General features: G+C 41.0%; 1 protein-coding gene across 2 annotated transcripts; it reads left to right on the top strand.

The window, feature by feature from the left end:
- Positions 1–916: 916 nt before the first annotated feature.
- Positions 917–16,283, top strand: GORASP2 (golgi reassembly stacking protein 2). 2 transcript variants are annotated; one of them, XM_053948186.1, is made up of 11 exons: positions 978–1,040; positions 6,101–6,214; positions 9,296–9,376; positions 10,106–10,309; positions 10,780–10,866; positions 11,321–11,451; positions 12,045–12,177; positions 12,304–12,427; positions 12,788–12,874; positions 14,462–14,557; positions 15,246–16,283. In XM_053948186.1, the coding sequence occupies exons 4-11, from the start codon at positions 10,166–10,168 to the stop codon at positions 15,563–15,565; spliced, it is 1,122 nt and encodes a 373-aa protein (XP_053804161.1). In that variant the 5' UTR covers positions 978–1,040; positions 6,101–6,214; positions 9,296–9,376; positions 10,106–10,165; the 3' UTR covers positions 15,566–16,283. The 2 variants fall into 2 exon arrangements, with proteins under 2 accessions (XP_053804160.1, XP_053804161.1); XM_053948185.1 differs by lacking the exon at positions 6,101–6,214 and having other exon boundaries at positions 917–1,040.
- The last annotated feature ends 1,897 nt before the right edge of the window (positions 16,284–18,180 follow it).

Here is an 18,180-nt window from a genome sequence, read left to right as displayed (position 1 = left end):
ACTAAGCAGTGAAGTACTATGATAATACAGAGGGAAATGAGTCCAAAAGAAGTGAAGTATGCGAATCTGAATATCCTTTCCATACTCCATTAAGAATCTTTAACACTGTGTTGCACTTCACTAAGAAATAGTGTTTCTGCATCACTAAAATACCGGTGACAGCAGCATTCCTTAAAGAGGTCACCTCTCTGGAGGTCTGCGGGATCGGAATCAGGATGCACTGGTCTGCATGGGCAAGCTGTGAAAAAGCCTTCCAGGAACAAAGAACTCTCGGAAAGGGAAGACGTGAATCTGATTCGTAGCGCTCCCCAGTACCCACCGTCCGCCTTCTCCGGCTGCAGCGGGGCCTGCCGTTGGCTCGGGGCAGGATGTCACTGCCGGCGCGGGGCGCGTCCTGCAGCCAGCGGCTCTCCCCGCTCCCACAGGTCTCTGCTGCTGCGTGTCGCGACAACGTCGGCAGCGAGGATCGGCCCCGTTATCGCGCTGAAGTTTGCGGTGCATGCCTGAAACGGGTTAATCCAAGATTCAGCCCTTGGGCAGCATTTCCCGCTTCTCTGTACCCGTGCGCTGCTCCTCCCGCTCCAGCTCCAGCTCCCAGAAGGGTTCTTGCGCTCCCGGCGTCGCCCCGCAGCCCCGACCGGCTCGGCCTCGCACGGGGAGCGGCGCTCGGAGCTCCAGAGAGCTGTGGGAGTAGAGAAGGCAGCATAGGTTATCGCTTGCCACCTTTATGTTCTGTGCACACACGTACCACACTTTACTCATGCAGCTAACACGAATAAATTAATTCACTCTTCCCGTCTGGCACCCTCGGGTGCCCCCGCCCCGCACATGGCGCCGCCGCACTCGGCCGCCAGGGGGCGGCAGGGCTCCAGACAGGAGCGCGCGGCCGTGGCCCCTCGCGGCCGCCGTAGGGCCCGCCCGGCGCCGGGCGGGGGCAGCGCGCGGTGCCACGTCCCCGTCGCGGCGCGTTTGCGGCCATGGGCGCCTCGCAGAGCATCGACATCCCCGGCGGCGGCACCGAGGGCTACCACGTCCTGCGGGTAAGGGCGGCGCCGCCCGGCCGGGCGCCCCGGACACTCAGCCCGGCGGCGGCCCGTGGGCGCGGGGCCTGTCCCGCCGTGGGGCCGCGCTGGAGCTGCGCGGGGGCTCCCGGGGAGGCCCCGCCGCGCTCCCCGCTCGGCCCCGGGGACGCGCTTGGGCAGCGGGGCCACCGGGGCGGTGAGGTGCGCCGGGCCCGCGCTGCCGCTCCCGGACCGGGGAAGTCTGGAGGAAGAATTGATCCGGAATAAACAAATCCCGGGCCGGGTCGTGCCGCCAGGTTGTGCCTCCGTATGAGCAGGCCGGCGGGCTGGCGCATGGGAGGCGATGCTGGGCTTGGGCAGCCTTTGAGGGCGAGGCGGCCTCTCGTCCAGCAGACGCTGCTCACACCCCAGCCCGCGAGTCTGGCCCCGAGGTGCTCCAGGGATAACGTGTCAGGCTGCTCCTGGTCGCTGCAGCATGGACTGGAGGGGAGTGGGCTGTAGCTGCTGCCACTCCGCAGTAGTTCAGGAGTGCCGGATCAAGGTGCTCACATGCCAGCACACCTGAGGGCTGCAGCTCCAGTGGAAGTACTGCTTTTCATAGTTACATTGGTTTTGGTTCACATTGTGGCCACAAAACCTTGTATGCGAAATACAAAATACCTTATTAGGCTGCATGCTTGAGGTTTTGTGAACAGCCATTTGAAAGCCCTTCCTTTTGCTTTCAGTGAGCAGAACGGCTCCCAGGTCGTGCTGTGGAACCTGAGGCACTGGGGTACAGGGACTTTGCTGGGCACTCCCTGCCCACACCACGGTGCCTCTGCCGCTGTAGCCGGACTGTGAGTGCGCTCACTCTGGGTGCCGTGCTGGGCTGGTGTGTTTATTGGAATTGGAGCCTTTTGGATAAGTTCTCTGCTTTTGAGAAGCACATACTGATGTTCTAATCAAATCCATACATTCTGTTAAAATTTATGTATAGACAAAAGTCACAGTGGATTTTTTCCTCCCTTTTAATAAGGGAGGAAAAAATATGGCATATAAAAGTCCAGTGTTACTAATTTATGTTAGTCCACTTTGTTTTCTCCTTTTCCCCCACAGAAACTATTGTGCAGGTTGGTAAAACTGGCAGACTTCTTTGTCTTTTTTTAGCATAGTACAATGTAAATTTCATTAACTTTTTACTTTGGAGACTTGTAAAACCAGTATGTACTTTGCAGTTAAGAGTATCAGTTACATCAGATTTATGAGTTCATACTGTTTGATTAAAGCATGTTAAAAAAATTGAGATTAATCTCTTTTATGAAGTAGAATCTACTCCTTTTTGCTTGTAATCTTGCTTGGATCTGGTGCCTTTTGTTCTCCTTTAGGCACTTTTTTGTTGTCATGTTTTTGTTATGACCCAAAAATTGCAGCGTTTGATTGCCAGTCTTTGTAAACGTAATTGAGAGGTGGACATTAAAGGAGTTGATTTCCAAGAGGACATTCTTATTTGTATTAAAAGCAGGAAAGGACGTGCCTGCTGTTTTAAAATGACTGATAGCTTTATTTTTCACTGTCTTGTCTTACTGATATCCTGACATGCCACTATTACTATTAATTACTAGAGTGATTAGTATTAGTCTGTGCACAGGCATTTTAAACTTCATCATGATCCCAGCCTAACAGTCATAATTTGGGGTGTTTTTATTGAAATGCATGTGGCATGCATGAATGTGACTAGAATTTCCCTCTAAATGTTTTCCAAGTTTAATTTTCCAGTTGCCATTCTGTAGTAAGTTTGTTACAGACAGCTTTGGGCTCGCACTGTTAGAGGAGCTCTGCAAGTGCTCTGCCTGCATGGATTGACCTTCAGTAGGACTTGGGGTCAAGCAGAACTGCTTTTTTGTTCTAATTTACTCTCAAGTACATTTTCCTTCTGAGCTCAGTACTTTAATGAAGTAAATGAGAATGGTAGAAGGAAAACAGCAGTAGCCTTCCAGTGTTACAGATCTAATTCGAGTAAGATCAGATTTCTTTGATAACACCAAACTTCTGTAAATAATGTAAAGTGATTGCTTAAAAGATTTCATAACTGTGGGAAAATTAGAGAAATGTCAGAATAGTTTTTCAATTACTGGAAGAAATTGTTTGGGTAAGGCAGATAAATGAAAATATGTTTTAAATGGCCATGAAACAAAGAGTTTACATTGTTCAGTGTGGCTGTAGGAGTCAAGCACAAGTTGCCGGATGGATGAGCAGACTGAGACTGTTGCAAGTTACAGGTTTTTTACAGTGAGACTTTTAGACTCGCTGCAGTACATGCTGTCTCCCCACAAAACTAGTAAAAACTCTCTCTCTGCTCACTTTAAACAGGAACAGAAATATATGCAGCAAGTGTACACTACCATCATTAATTTTCGATGTAAGATTTGCAGATTACTAAATTCTTTTGGCTACTTCTGCTGATATTCAGTGCAATGTTGCTTTCATCATGAGCTTTATCAGCAGTGCAGTTGGAACAGGAATTAAAAACCCTCCAGGGCTGAGGCACTGGAAAAGGAAAAGAATTTCATCATATGCATACTTGACAGCAGAAGTTGCTCTGGGTTGTATTGTTGGTGTTCTAGACATTAAAATGTAGGTGGGGTTTGTTTTGTTTTGTTTTTGTGGGTTTTTGGTTTTTTGGTTTTTTTTTTTGGTAAGAGGGAGAAAAAGTTGCCAAGTGTTCTGCTGCCCGAGTCTCTTCATAAGTAGACCTAGTAATGAGTCATTTGTTTGAAGCAGTTCTCCTCAAGTTTCCTTTATCATAAGGTGTGTGGCTGATTAGACCAACTGGCTGACTCTGTGTATTGCTCAGTATGTGTTTGTTTCTGCTCTTCAAAACAGAATGAAGGAAAATTTTGAGTAATTTTCTTGCTCAGCAGTGTGAAACTGCTGTAGTTTGCCCAAGCTGATGTAATGACCTGACACTTTCTTCAGCTAGTAGATGATGTCACAACATCCCAATGGCTGGGGGCACAGTGACTGGAAAATGGCCCAGTGGAAAAAGTCCAGGGGTGCTGGTTGACAGCAGCTGAACATGAGCCAGTGTGCCCAGGTGGCCAAGGCCAGTGGCATCCTGGCCTGTATCAGGAATAGTGTGGCCAACGGGGCCAGGACAGTGATTGTCCTCCTGTACTGGGCACTGCTGAGGTCACACCTTGAGTGCTGTGTCCAGTTCCGGGCTCCTCAGTACAAGACAGACTCTGAAGACTTTGGAACAGGTTCTGAGAAGCTCTGGAGCACAACTCCAGAGCTGTGAGAGGGAGCTGAGGGTGCTCAGTTTTTAGCCTGGAGAAGAGGGGCTCCAGGGAGACCTCATGGCTCTCCACAGCTCCAGTGCAGGAGCTGTGCAGAGAGGGTGCAGCAAAGTGGGGGTCAGCCTCTTCTCTTAGGTAACAAGTGATGAAACACCTCAAGCCTCAAGTTACAGCAGGAGATATTTAGAGACTGGATTTTAGGAAAACTTTCTTCATCAAAAAGATGGCCAGATATTGGAATAGGCTGCCCAGGGAAGTGGTTTAATCACTATCCCTGAAAACATCCAGAACACATGTAGATGTGGCCTTTGAGTTAGATTTAATGGTGAACTTGACAGTGCTGGGTTAGCGGTTGGACTCAATGATCATAGAGGTCTTTCCAAACTAAATTGTTGTAAGATTCTATGTAAGAATTCTTATGTGTGAGAAATTTGTATGCTGCCATGTTACGTGGTGTTCTCCCTAAAAGATAGTGAGCAGCAGTGCCCAAAGTTTAGACTTCCCACTCTTGTTTGTGTGCTTCGGTTTGTTGTAACAGTGATACAAACATGCTGCATGAAGTGACCTTTTAAGGGAGGTTCACATTTTAAAAACCTAAATTAAATTCTCTGTGCTAAAATAAAAGGTTATCTACATATATAGAATCTGTTTTCTTACCAAAAACTTACAAAGCTTTTTCTTTTGAAAACTGTGTTTCATCAAGAAATTAAATTCAGTTATACAATGTAATGTATTAAAATAACTGACAGAAATCAAAGAGATTCTACACATCTAACAGGAATTACTTATATATGATACGTAATGAAATTTTACTGCCACTTGTGGAGTGGATGGAAGAACTACAAAAAAACCTTTCAGTATTTCTTTGCTAATAAAGTAGAATACTGGGAAGAGTTTCTTATGTGGGGAAAGAAAGCAAGCCTTGGAAGTTGTGTATTTAATGCTTGAAGCTAAGTTTCTGAAAGTTTAAAAACTAGTATAAGATAGCTGACTTTCAGAAGTCAGAACTTTCATCAGCCTCTGAAAAATGCACATTTCAGTGCCTGATTTCATTTGCAGTTGCACTGCTGTCTTGGGGCTTTGAATTGTGACCACTGTGCTGCTGAGCAGACGTCTTAAAATATATAATCTGCAATGTATACTGTGTAGGCATAGAATGATAGTGTTGGGAACAGTGTTCAGCAAAGAAAAACTTCATGTATTTACCAGGAAAGTCTTTTCAGTACTGCAAATTAAAATTGGTGTATTGACCTTGAAATCTTTTTCCTGACAGTGAAATAAAAGTGAAATCAGTGTGTGATCTATGTACTCAGCAGCCCTGCTGTCATCTTGGTGAGAAACTGAAACCCTGCAGCACTGTGTGAGGCCCTTTTCTGTCCTCTGATATTCAGCAGGTTTTCTTAATTTGCTCTTAAAAAGCTCTGGTGTTGCATTGCCACAGCTTCTTTGTATTTTCTGTACACTGTTTGTCTCTGTTGTTAGAAAATCATTGCATTTACCTATACGGGTCTGTGACTTGTATTTCTGAAATAACAGCTGGCTTTGAGAGACTCGTGCTTCCCAAGCTGCTGGGGATGGTATCTTGCCTGCAGTAGCATCTGTTGTAAATGATATTACTTGGTTATTTCTCAGCAATTATTCAATTACAAAGGCAAGTTACTAAGTACCTACTTGGGGCACCCAGCAAAGCTGCATAAAGCCAAATTGCTCAGGAGGCACAGAGTTTATGTATGTATCCATGGAAACTTTATTATCTCCGTCCTTAGTAGAGGTGGAATAATTTGTGTCCTTGTATTTTCTAAGGTCCCTGGTTATCCTTTGTTGCTGTAGCTCCTGGAAGAGAATCCTGGCCACAGAGCTTGGAGCAGAGAGCTGTGTTGTGCATTTGGCACTGTGTGGTGGTGATGAATTGGGCAGGTAGTGACTGAAAGTAAGATGATGTGACAAAATCTGCATGGGGTCAGTGTGATTGCTGTGCAGGGCTTAGCATATCACTTCTTTAAGGGGGAGACTTTTCATGTGGAATGAACTCAGAATTTCTGGGAGTGCTTTTCTATCAATGGAGGTAGGCTAGGGAAATAGAAAACTTTGTGACAACCTGTGCATGGCAGGATGACAGAAGGGATGCACATACCTGCTTCTGAGTGTGATTGACACAAATATAAGAGTTTTATTTCTTTCAGCTACAGCTTCCTGGTAGTTTTTACATGCCAACTTAGAAACAAACCATGCAGAGGTGTTTGGGATTGTGATGGGTTTGGGGCAAGGAGTTCAACATCTGAAGATACCTTCTGCAAACTAATCATTTGGAACTTGGAAACTCTCTCAGTCCCTTCATCAGTTTGGGGCAGAACACAGATTTGGTATTCTAAGTAAATTATTTATCCTTCCCAAGTGTCAGTGAGCTTGACATTGGTGGATGCTGAACATATGTAGTTCTTATTTATTGTGTGTACTCCATCTCATTTCAAGAAGTTGCTCTATTGAATACTGGCCACTCTTGGCTCACAGTGTTCAGGATACAATCTCTTGGAGGTCATTAGGGAGGGATATTGTCAGGATGCAGGGAGATTGTTGTGATTTTGGTATGGTTTGGTTTTTTATTTCAAAGAAGTTAATTTAGAAATGGAGGAAAATCTCTGAATGAGATGGAAGTCTGGCCTTTCATAATTTCAAGGCCATGACATGTATCCAGTCCCAAAAATCTGATGTGTTATGCTGGCTGTACTGATTTTTAATGCTGAGGTTTAATTAACACATGTTATGTCTTTAAAACTGTTTTCCCAGAAAGTTCTGAAACCATCTGCTGATATAATTTTAGTATAAAGCCTGCATGTCAGGTTCATTAAAAACACAAACTGTAAGTTCCTGTATGGCCTATGAAATAGATGGTGGAATAAGAGAGAGAGAGGTTATTGGAGTATTTTCATGTCACCTCTCTAAACTGAGGGAAGAACAACAAACAGTGTAAACTCATCCTACAATCACTACTCAAACCCAGGAAAGGAGAGGATGTTTTGAATTACTTGATTACAAGAGAAACTGCAAGTCTGAGAATACCATTATGGATCATGTCTATAGGAAAGCAAAGTTTTTTAATTCTCCTTTCAGAAAACTGTTTAACCTCTTTTTGGCGGGCAGGTCTCAAGTATTCAACGTAGTAAGTAAATGCTTTGTACATTTGGGGAGAATAATTCATATAGTGAATTTTAGCCTCTCTGTGGCTTTTCTCCTAAGCTAAAATTTCTGTTTGTGGAGGCTGTCCTCAGGTAACCATACATTATTGCAAGTTTGAATATCTACAGTTAAATGAGCTCTAGAAACAGTCCACAAATGCCAAATTCACATCCACAATGTGCTGGGAGTTTCTGTGCAGCTGGAGCCAGGGTGTCTGCCCCATGCAGCTTAGCTTGTACTTTTACCTTATTACCTGGTGCACAGTCTGATCTCTGGTTGTTCTTGGTGAGAGGTACCTGGAACAGACAAGTTGAGTAACATGGAGGCAGTAGTTTGGATCTAGTTAGAGGGACTGCAGGATATTTGGTGACTGGGAGATGTGGTTCCATATACTTAATATTTGGAGAGGGAGAATACCTGTACCCCAGCTGTGGGGAATTATTTCCAAGGAGCATAAAGACATCTCAAAGAGACACTTTTACAGATGCACTTCAAGTCTTAGTTAGAAATTATAAATGTGGACTTTGGGGATGTTATTGTTGCCTCAATGATTCTTATTACTTTGGGATGTTGTTGATTTCATACGTTTTTGCTGCTTTACAAATCATGGACAGCAGTCAATGTGTGTGTGATGTGATTCTGGAATTACTAATTACAGACCTAGGTTATGTGACTAATGTTCTAAGCTTTGGGCATCTGTTACCCACAAATAATCTGAGTTTTTTCCAAACTCTGATAAAATAAGAGATAAATAAAATTTCTAGAAGAACAGTTTTATTAGTAATCAAGCACTTTTAAAAGTCCATATTAGAATATTTTGTTCTAGATAAGTCATACTAAGAAAATTCAGTTCCTGCAGAATCAGGCCAGTATTGAACAATCAAATAAATTTCTACCACTTCTGTCAGGTAGAATAATATGGAATGTAAGGCACCACACTGTAAAGGGTAATGTTTTTTAGATCTTTTTGGAAGGTGACTGTAGTACATAAAAGAAAAATACAGTGGGTAAAATGAATCAGCTTCCACTCAGAAAGTGTCCTTGCCAAAAAAGCTGTAGGAAGAATCTGACAGCCATGTTAGAGTTACTTTTCATTGTCAGCAATGCAAGCAATAGTGAAAAAATAACACTGGCAAAATGTCTCTCAGTTACTCCGTTTGGAATTAAAAGTATACTTTTAGCTTCTGGCAGTAGTGTGTATCCAAAACTTAGGCCTTGTTTTAGTGGAGTGGTTGAATTATGTGAGCTGCCATGGCTGCAAAGTTGCATGTCTCTTTTCCTGCAACTTGAAGGTCTGTTAATGAAATCATTGGTTGTACAGATGCCCTCTGTGTCTCAAGAGTCACCAGGTGATGTTTAATCACGAGATAACAACCTGTGCTTACAGATGTGACTCTCCTATTCCTTTAGTAAGCATAAGATAAAAAGCAAGGTCCAATGTTGGTACTGCTGTGGAAAGATAGTACTTTTTAACCAACCTTTTCAGAATTCATTAACCTTGTCCTTTTGGAATAATCTCCTTTCATGAAACAAATACTTACAACTTATCTGATAAAACTGTTAAGCACTGCTTTTCCAAGGAAGTGGCTACTGCTGTGTCATTCCTCAATTTATAAATTACTAATTCTTTTGAAATCTATTTTTTTAAGGGAGGGGTTTTTTGGTTCTATAGATGAGGATATTATATTTGAATATTTTAAAATTATACGTACAAACATTAGTAGCTTCTAGAACTATGGTTAGCAAAAGTAGAAATATAATTCTATAATCTATGAATCAGCATTGGAACACTTTTACTAAATTCTTGTTTAACTTTGTTAGGTACAAGAGAACTCACCAGGGCATAGAGCTGGATTGGAGCCATTCTTTGATTTTATAGTGTCCATTAATGGTTCAAGATTGGTAAGTGTGTTGCTATTTTATAACTTTTAATATAAACAATGTGTTGAGAATCTGATACTTATAGGTAAACCAATGGATTTGTTTTATATAAATGTATATAAAATATTTCTTCTTACTTTAAAATGAGGAGGGCAAATCGCATCAGGAATTGATTTCCTTCACCCTATAGGAACAGTTCTATTGAGTTTAGCTGGAGGATAAGACAGACATGCTCTGTGCAGACATCTGCACCAAGACAGAATTGCCTGCTGATCCACCCCTCACGGCTTATGCTAGTGCCTTCCTAGTTCTGTTTGCTTCCATGAGAACTCACAAACTTCACATAGTCCAAACAGGTTGAAAAGCTGCTGTCAGAGCTGTTGGCTGGGTGGGAGGCATGGGGGGAGCTCTCAAGCAGAGCTATCATCAAACAACAGACCATCATAGCAGTGGAAAAAACCAGCTGTGGGAAGCTCTGTGCCAGTATGCCTGGATTCAAGAAAGCCTCTGAACCAACTGAAGTGTTTTCACTTCAGACTTGGAAAGTATGACCTGTTACTGTGAAGTCCTAGGGGTTTTCTGGAGTTGTATTCTAGAATTGTGAAGGGACTGAAAACTTGTTACAAAGCAGCTGTTAATACATGTTGTGGTAATGTGCAGTGTTAGCACCTTTGGAATACAAGTGTTGCTGTAGAACCAAATGCTTGTTCTGTCAAACACTGACCCAAGCTCTTCTTTAAACATTCGCAGAATAAAGACAATGACACTCTCAAGGACCTGCTGAAAGCAAATGTTGAAAAACCTGTAAAAATGCTTGTGTACAGTAGCAAAACACTGGAACTGAGAGAAACATCTGTAACCCCTAGCAACATGTGGGGTGGGCAGGGCCTGCTGGGAGTGAGCATTCGCTTCTGCAGCTTTGATGGGGCTAATGAAAACGTCTGGCACGTCTTGGTACGTATGGACTTGGAAGTGTTCTCATTACTGGTGCTTCTGTCTTCCTGTTGAAAAGTAACTTGCACAGGATGTAGCTAACAAGTCATGAGATCAAACTGGTCTCATTGATCAAACTGGCTTTGATTGATTTTGGGTTTGGGAAGACTTTTGAACCTTCTTTGAGCCTTCTGTTAGGCTTTGAGAAATCTCTACAAATTCATTTCCCAAACAAATGTATATTTGTGACTATATTGTCAAGTCTTGTATTTAAATGAATGGGTTTGTACAATATTCAGAGATACTATATTTGGTACAACACCAGAACCATATGGAAAGGGACTCCCATAGAGCCAGTGTTTCATTAGTTCATTACTGTGTTGAAAACTTGACCAGTTTATCTGACGCAGAGCTTGTGTGAAGTGCATCTGTCTGTTCTGCTATACCCTGACACTTACATAGTCTTTTGTAACTTTCCATCTTAAAACTAGGAAGTGGAGCCAAATTCTCCTGCTGCATTAGCTGGACTTAGACCTCATAGTGACTATATCATTGGAGCAGATACTGTCATGAATGAGGTAAGTATAAAAAATAAGGTCTTTATTTTTTTTTAAACTAAAAACCCAGTTGTTCCAGGCAGTTTGAAACATACCTGGCTCTGTCTCTGTTCAGTGTGGATGGAAATCAGGTACAAAGAGGAAGGAGCTCTGGCATGGTGCCTCTTCTTAAAGGCAATCCTGGAAATAAGAACTGCTCTTAAATGTCTTCATGAAGTCAGATACAAACGTTTGTATTCTAAAATTAATATTTTGGATAGCAGATTTGAAATCTGGGTTGTGCCATATCTTCTGAGTTGTGCTAGCAAAACACATTTTAAAGTTGGCCTTCTGATAAAACAGCAGCACTGCGGAAACTGCAACATGTGGTTGTTACCAGAGTCCATTACAGAAAGTCAGGACTAGGATGACTGATCTAATGCCAAATGATAAAATAAGGACAAGAAAGCCCTTGCTAATTTTTATCTTTTTGCAGTCTGAAGATCTCTTTTCCCTTATTGAAACGCATGAAGCAAAGCCATTAAAACTTTATGTGTACAACACAGACACAGATAATTGTCGGGAAGTGGTGATTACTCCAAATTCTGCCTGGGGTGGAGAAGGCAGGTAAGGAGACAATGTGTTACAGGGGGATGGGGCAACTTTCTTACAGCACCAGCCTGAAAACTACTGGGTTTAAGTTTCCTACAAAGACAAGGAAAGAGTGTTATTATATCAAAAGTGTTTCTGCTCTAATAAATTATATATTTACTTGAAATTCAGACACACGTACTAATGAGAGGGGTGTAAATCATTAAATTAGCTAGTGCAGAAGTGCATAAAGTGCAATGGTTCTTTCTGCATTAAATTCCAAATAGTCATTAGCTTGTGGTATATCCTTGAAGTATTGTGAGTAGCCAGGACACAGCACTGCAAATAACAACTGTGAGTTGAATTCCAAGCTGTATACCTGCTTGGTTTAAATAATAATGAATTTTATTTTGTGCTGAGGATTTATTGCTAAAGCTACAGAACTTCCTTTCAATTGTTTTGTATTGATTATTTCTCCATAGAAAGTGAGGCAATGAGGGGCAGGAGGGGAACGTTGTACAGCATTTGCCTTGCAACTTGTTGGTGTCTTGAGTTGTTCATGCGTTGCTTGCTATAGTCTGTAGTTGTAATATCACTTACCTGACTTAAAAATCTTCATACTTTAAAAGCCTAGGATGTGGCATTGGTTATGGATATTTGCATAGGATACCTACTCGCCCATTTGAAGAGGGAAAGAAGATTTCTCTCCCAGGGCAGTTGCCTAGTGCATCTCTCAGTCCCCTCAAAGATGGTTTCACAGAGGTAAGTTGTGGTCCCTCTCCTTCAGCTTGATAAAAATGGATGATGATGTTTACTGCTTTTCTGCCTCTCTTGGTTCATGTAGAAACAAACCCTAATGATGCAACTTTCTTTTTCTCTTTCAATAAGGTTCAGCTATCATCAGTTAATCCCTCAACCACCCTCCCTCCTGGGCCAGCAGGCCTTGAGCAGAGTCTTTCAGGACTTTCTATTAGCTCACCTTCAACTACTGTCAGTAATGTTCTCAGCACAGGTTGGTATTGTAGAGAGCTGACCTGAAGTGTATGGCTTTTCTGACTTTTTTGTTCTCACAGATGTTTCTAATTAATTGAATAGAAGGCAGAAAAGAGAATAAAACTTTCTCCTAAATTTTTCTCAACAAAAAAGATTAATGTACTGGATTTGTGCCTTACTTGCTCACAAAACAGTTGCAAACAACTTCTATTAAAAATACCATGTGTATTACTTAGAACACTATTTGGCTTATCAGCATTTTAATGTTAAGGAAAATAGTAATTCTTCTGTAAGCAATTATTTATTTATACTCCTTAGGGAAAGAAGATGAAGTGTTGTATGCTTAAAATAAACGTTGTTTCTCTGTGTACCCCACCAGGTGTTCCAACAGTTCCATTATTACCACCACAAGTCAGTCAGTCCCTTACCTCTATGCCACCAGTTAACCCAGCAACTACATTACCAGGTGAGTAGCTAAAATTTCTTAAAACATTTCTGAAACAAAAATCTTATGGGAGCAAGGGAAGAGACCTGCCTTTTCCACTGCTTTTTAGGGAAGGTATAACTTCATACAACTTATGCATTTCATGTAAGATTTCTCTATACAACCTCTACAGTGTAAAAAACTATTTTTCTTGGAGTATGTCCACAGCATGTTTGTAGCACAGAGGAGTGACATGGCACAAGAGTTACAAGTTTACCTGTTAGGGTTCCCTGCACAGTGGATGCAGTATTCAGGATTTCTCAGGAAGGTTTTGCTTTGCTATTTGCAACATTTTAGGAAACCCTTTTTTAAATACTCAGCTTGATCACTATTCCTAGTATAAATACAGGGCTGACAATATAGAATTTATGTTGCAGTTACTGTTTCTGAATTATATAGGAATTTAAACTGGTATAATATAAAGAGCCTTTCTACAGTGTGGTTGTTTCCTGGTAATAATGAACATTTCAAACACCGCTGTTCCATTATTGTCCTTTTCTTCCCCAGCTGCCTAATTCACCCCTTCCCTAAACTCTGCAAATACAAGTTTTCTGTTCACCTTTTTCTCTGAATGTATCACTGCTTTTTTAAAAGCAAATTGAATATTTCTAGCAATTTGCATGGATGTCCTAGTGAAATTGTTCTTACTAAATATACTGGACGCTTAAAATTTGAGTGAATTTGTATAAAGTTCAGCTTTTTTCAGATTTATAAAAAAAAAAATTGCATATCTGACCTGAAAGCTCTTTGAATCAGATTATGTCAGACTTCATGGCAAATGAATTCAAGGGTAGGTAAAGATGGCTGGGTTTTAATCAAAATCTCTATACAGTGGCCTTGCTTTAAGCCTTTTCTCCTCTCTGTCTTCAAACTGTAGTATCAACAGTTTATTTCTGAATTAGCCTTTTCTGAACTAAACCCAAAGTACGAATAGAGCCCTTGTCCCAGAAATTAAGCTCTTCTAAAGTGAAAATTCAGGAGCAGAAGGATGTTCCATAGCAAACACAGTGATGGAAGGGCATGTGTTGCATTCACTATATGTTTCTCTTCTACTTTCAGTCTTTTCTGACTTTGAAAGTTCCTTTGTCTTGCCTTTTGATATACATTTTTGTGATTAACTCTAGTCATGAACTAAGTAGTTCATTAGTAGAAAATACTAATAATAGAGTAATTAATATTAGGGATCAGAGAATACTTATATTTAATCATATTATCATTGTTTGCCACTCAAATTGGGAATGGAGAACTTCTGGTATAGTGCTGTGGTGAAACAACGGCCTTTGTTGAAAGCTGAACTTGGAATGCAAACCTTCTAGTTCTGAAATAAGATTCTGCTTTCCTCAGAAAAATCTGAAAGGTTTGGGATTATGTATTTGCTAGTCCAGAATTCCTGCAGTAGGTATCTGTTCTCACTGTGCGACTTAAAAGCTGAAATTCAGGTGAATTTGCATTCTTCCATGTAAAAATTATAATCAAGATAAAGCATGTTTTAAATTATTGGCAAGATCTTAAGAAACAGAAAAAGACAATTTTAAATTTTCAGCTGTAACTGTTCCACTCTTCTCTTAGGTCTGATGCCATTACCAGCAGGGCTTCCTAACCTGACTGATCTGTCCAAACTTAATTTACCTGCACCACAGATTGTTCCAGAAATGATACAGCCTGGTATGTGCTTCTGCAAACTCTGTAATTAGAGTTATCCTTGACCGTCTAATTTAGACCCATCTTGGGGAGTCCTGAAGGGGATAAATTAAGTGCTTGCCTGAGATGGGAGTGGATGTTAGTGCCCAGATCAGGTAGATGAGGAATATGTATTTAGATACACTAATTCTAAATCTGTGTCTGTGTTTAGATATTTCATTTTTTTATTACCTGATTTATATCTCAGAAGAGATTGTGCCAAAAGTGAAAGAATATTGGTTTTGGGTAAAAGAAAATATGAAGTGTTTCTTTGTAAGATAGGTGAGGAGATTGGAGCTCCCTGAACTGAATGCCAGAATTATTAACTAATATTGGATTTATAATTTTGAATTCAGCAAAACTGCTGAAGGTGCTCATGGAACAAGCAAAAAGGTACTGGAAGCTTGTGTGGAATATGGTTTTTGTTAACTTCTTGTTTCTGGCAGTTTCAGTGAAGGCCAGAAAAACCTAATCATCAGTGTTAATGCATTAAGTACCTAGTCTTCTGGGGAGGTACAAGCAACCTTGAATTTACTCTGATTCTTCAATTCTGAAATCTGAAAAGTGTCAGGCTTGAAATGAGCCTGCTGAGTCAGTGCTGCACAAGAACCATTTGAGCTGTCTGTGGTGTGCAGCAGCTCACTGCCTTTTTTTCCCCCTTTTTTCTCTTTAGGTTTGCAACCCCTTCCCCCCTTGCCACCTCTGCATCTAATGGGAATAACGCCTCTATCAATGCCACCCAAGTGTGTTCCTATGCTTCCCTTGGTCACAGAGGCATCTACAGTGCCTACAGATTTGCTTCCCTCTATTACTCCAGCTGGAAGCTTTTCCATCAACCCTGGCACTACTGAAAATGTAGAGGATACCTCTGCACTCACCTTGGATAGTGCTACTCCAACTTCCAGGGCAACAATTGTTGACAGATCAAATGAATCTTCTGCAGTTAATGAAAAAACAACTGGAATCACAGATACACAAGCTTCTGAATCATAACTCCAGATCACGCTGTTGGATTGGCTTGGTATTTATTTAGCTATGGGATACATATTTGAAAAGCAAGCTATCATTAAATTCATACTAGTTTGTACTTAATCTTTAGAAGTCCTGTAAATAATATGGAGGTATAATAAAAATAAAAGGGGATTTATAAAGTGGGGGGGGAGGAAGAACTTGTATGTTACCAAAAAAAAGTCAAGGTGGTAAATAGAGTTCCACTGCCAAACTCTGAGGTATATGTTTTTAATATAGGCTGACAGCCTTACCCTGCTAGGCTTGTCCTTGCTTATAATTAGCCATTTTTGCTTCTGACAGAAATGAAGCAGGTCCTGCGTGTGACATTTACGTACCATAGTTCTTGTTCTTTGCAAGTATCTTGTTTCTACAGTGGGGATGAGAATGTTTAGTCTGAGTTGTGAATTTTAATGCTGGAAAACTTCCACCTAAAGATATTTCTGTTAAAATTGCTGAGTGGCCTGTTAACTGACATGTTGTTATTCAGCCTGTACACAAATCTTTGTCTTTAAGCTCTGGAGAGATGCTCAAGCCATGTTACGTGACCACTGCTGCGTTGTTTCATACACCCACTGTAAAATGGCATTTGGAAGGGAATATATGGAATGTTAAATGTAGCACACAATTTGGCACTTCATGACTACTGTAAGATGAATTAATGGATTAAGCATACATATAGCAATAAATTCCTCGAATTTTATTATTTGTGTGACAAAATAGCACTTTTTTTTTAATTCTTTAAGTCTCATTTAACTTCTTAGTTTAGCTCTCTCTATCACAGATCTGTGAAAGAGCCCCCTTCCTGAGGAATGGGTCCAAGAGGTAATGCCAGACATCTTAATGGCAGGCAAGAGCAGCACTTGTGGTTAAATCCATTGCAGCAATGAGTCATTAAATCTGCCTGCAGATGATTCGTACTTAGCTTTTTAAATTCATATTTAGGACAAAAATTGCAGATTAACTGTAGATGATATACTTGTAGAAACTGTTATGTGCACTGTAATCCAGGTGATAGCATTTGCTTTTGTTATCAGGTACAGTTGATGTGGAGAGCTCTTCTGGACCACTCCAGTCCTTCTGCAATACTGGGATTTCATTTATATATGGTTGCTACAAGCATATGCAAACTTACCCATATCATCAGCAGGCTCGAGCTGAAGTCTGTCTCAACAGCTGTGTAATTAATTTTGGCAATGTAGCTTGCCTGAGCAGTGTTTGAAACCGTAGTTGCTTCTGACTTCTGATCATAATGATAATGTCTCAAATACTTTGTTCAAGTGGAAGCCTTATCTAATACCTATTGTCCTGTCTTACCTTTATCACCTAAGTATTTGTCTTTCCTCTGCCCTACTGCTGCACATTTCTCATCATCTGTTATGACAAAGCCCATGTCAAAGACAGACCCCCAAATACTTTTTCATACTGTAAGCAGTTTCTTTTCTCAGCTGCTTGGAGTGTGAAATCCCTCTGTCTTGCTAAGTAGGGTACTTGCTGTTTCTCAGAATGTATTTTTATTTACCTTTGTAAATCCACTGTCGTATACCTCAGAATTAAACCTTGACATGAGAAGAAGGATGTTCCCTCTTTTCTTTCCTCTAACAAAGAAAGTAGTTGGTATCAGACTTCATTGAGCCACACAGGTCTAACAGCCTTTCCTGAAACTTTGTTCCAATACACTTCCAACACAAGAAGAGTAAAAATATGCTTATCACAAACCAATTTAGAGCAGTTGCTGATTGTAATCAGATGTTTTTTACTAGAGTCCTTGGGTAGATGTTTTTGTTCTTGAACAAAAGTGTCCTCTGGAATGATTCTACACCTTGCAGCAGCAAGCTGCAAACTTTCATAGGTCTTGTGCACTTGTCTCTAGTAGCAGACAAAAGAAGATGCTTAGTCTGAAGTTTAACATTTCTGTTAGCTATTTTAAGTCTCTTGTTGCTGACTATATATCCAGCCTTTTGACAGCTACGAGAGCGGTGGAAGTAAGGCAGTGTTACCATCAGCAATTCTGCTGAAGAAAATGCAGCTTCAGATTTGGAGATGATTCAGTGGTGCAGATTTAAGCTGTAATCTCGCAGCTATAAAGTCATAAACATTGCGAAGTTGAACACTTAGTACTTAAAATGAAAACACAGGCCTTGAAGTCATACTGTCCTCGTTTTTCTAATTCCCCAACTCGATGTGATGAAATTGTACCTTAATCCTTCTAAGGGTCTCTTAATGACTTGATTTTCCCACCAAAAAGAGAGAGTAAGGAGGAATAGGAACTTAAGATACATCAAAGGACTGACAGCTGATATAGCCTTATTTTCATGAGTTCATATATTCAGCTGTTAATGAACAGTTAGGAACAGGCACATTAGTTTTATTTAAAGCATTGACACATGGAGTTCTTTAACAAGTCCTAACAGCAGATGAAAATAGATGATCATCCATGATCATCCCCAACCTTGCATGTAATTAAAAATTATTTACATGTGTATGACCTACTCTAAAATGAATACGGTAATTTCCTGCTCCACCAAAAGCTGATCTGGGGGCTGTGTTCACCGACACCCTGGATTTGTTGTGAGGACAGGGTTGCCTCGACAGCCATG

The sequence above is a fragment of the Vidua chalybeata genome, chromosome 7, assembly GCF_026979565.1.
Source record: "Vidua chalybeata isolate OUT-0048 chromosome 7, bVidCha1 merged haplotype, whole genome shotgun sequence".
NCBI lineage: Eukaryota > Metazoa > Chordata > Aves > Passeriformes > Viduidae > Vidua > Vidua chalybeata.
The sequence above is the reverse complement of the archived record's forward strand: the minus strand, read 5'-3'. Positions and strand labels throughout refer to the sequence as shown.

Coding starts and splice junctions, on each gene's coding strand:
- GORASP2 (XM_053948185.1), top strand. CDS start 978: ATGGGCGCCTCGCAGAGCATCGACATCCCCGGCGGCGGCACCGAGGGC. Junction 12,875..14,461: donor CCCAGCAACTACATTACCAG/GTGAGTAGCTAA, acceptor CTCTTCTCTTAG/GTCTGATGCCATTACCAGCA. Junction 14,558..15,245: donor TCCAGAAATGATACAGCCTG/GTATGTGCTTCT, acceptor TTTTCTCTTTAG/GTTTGCAACCCCTTCCCCCC.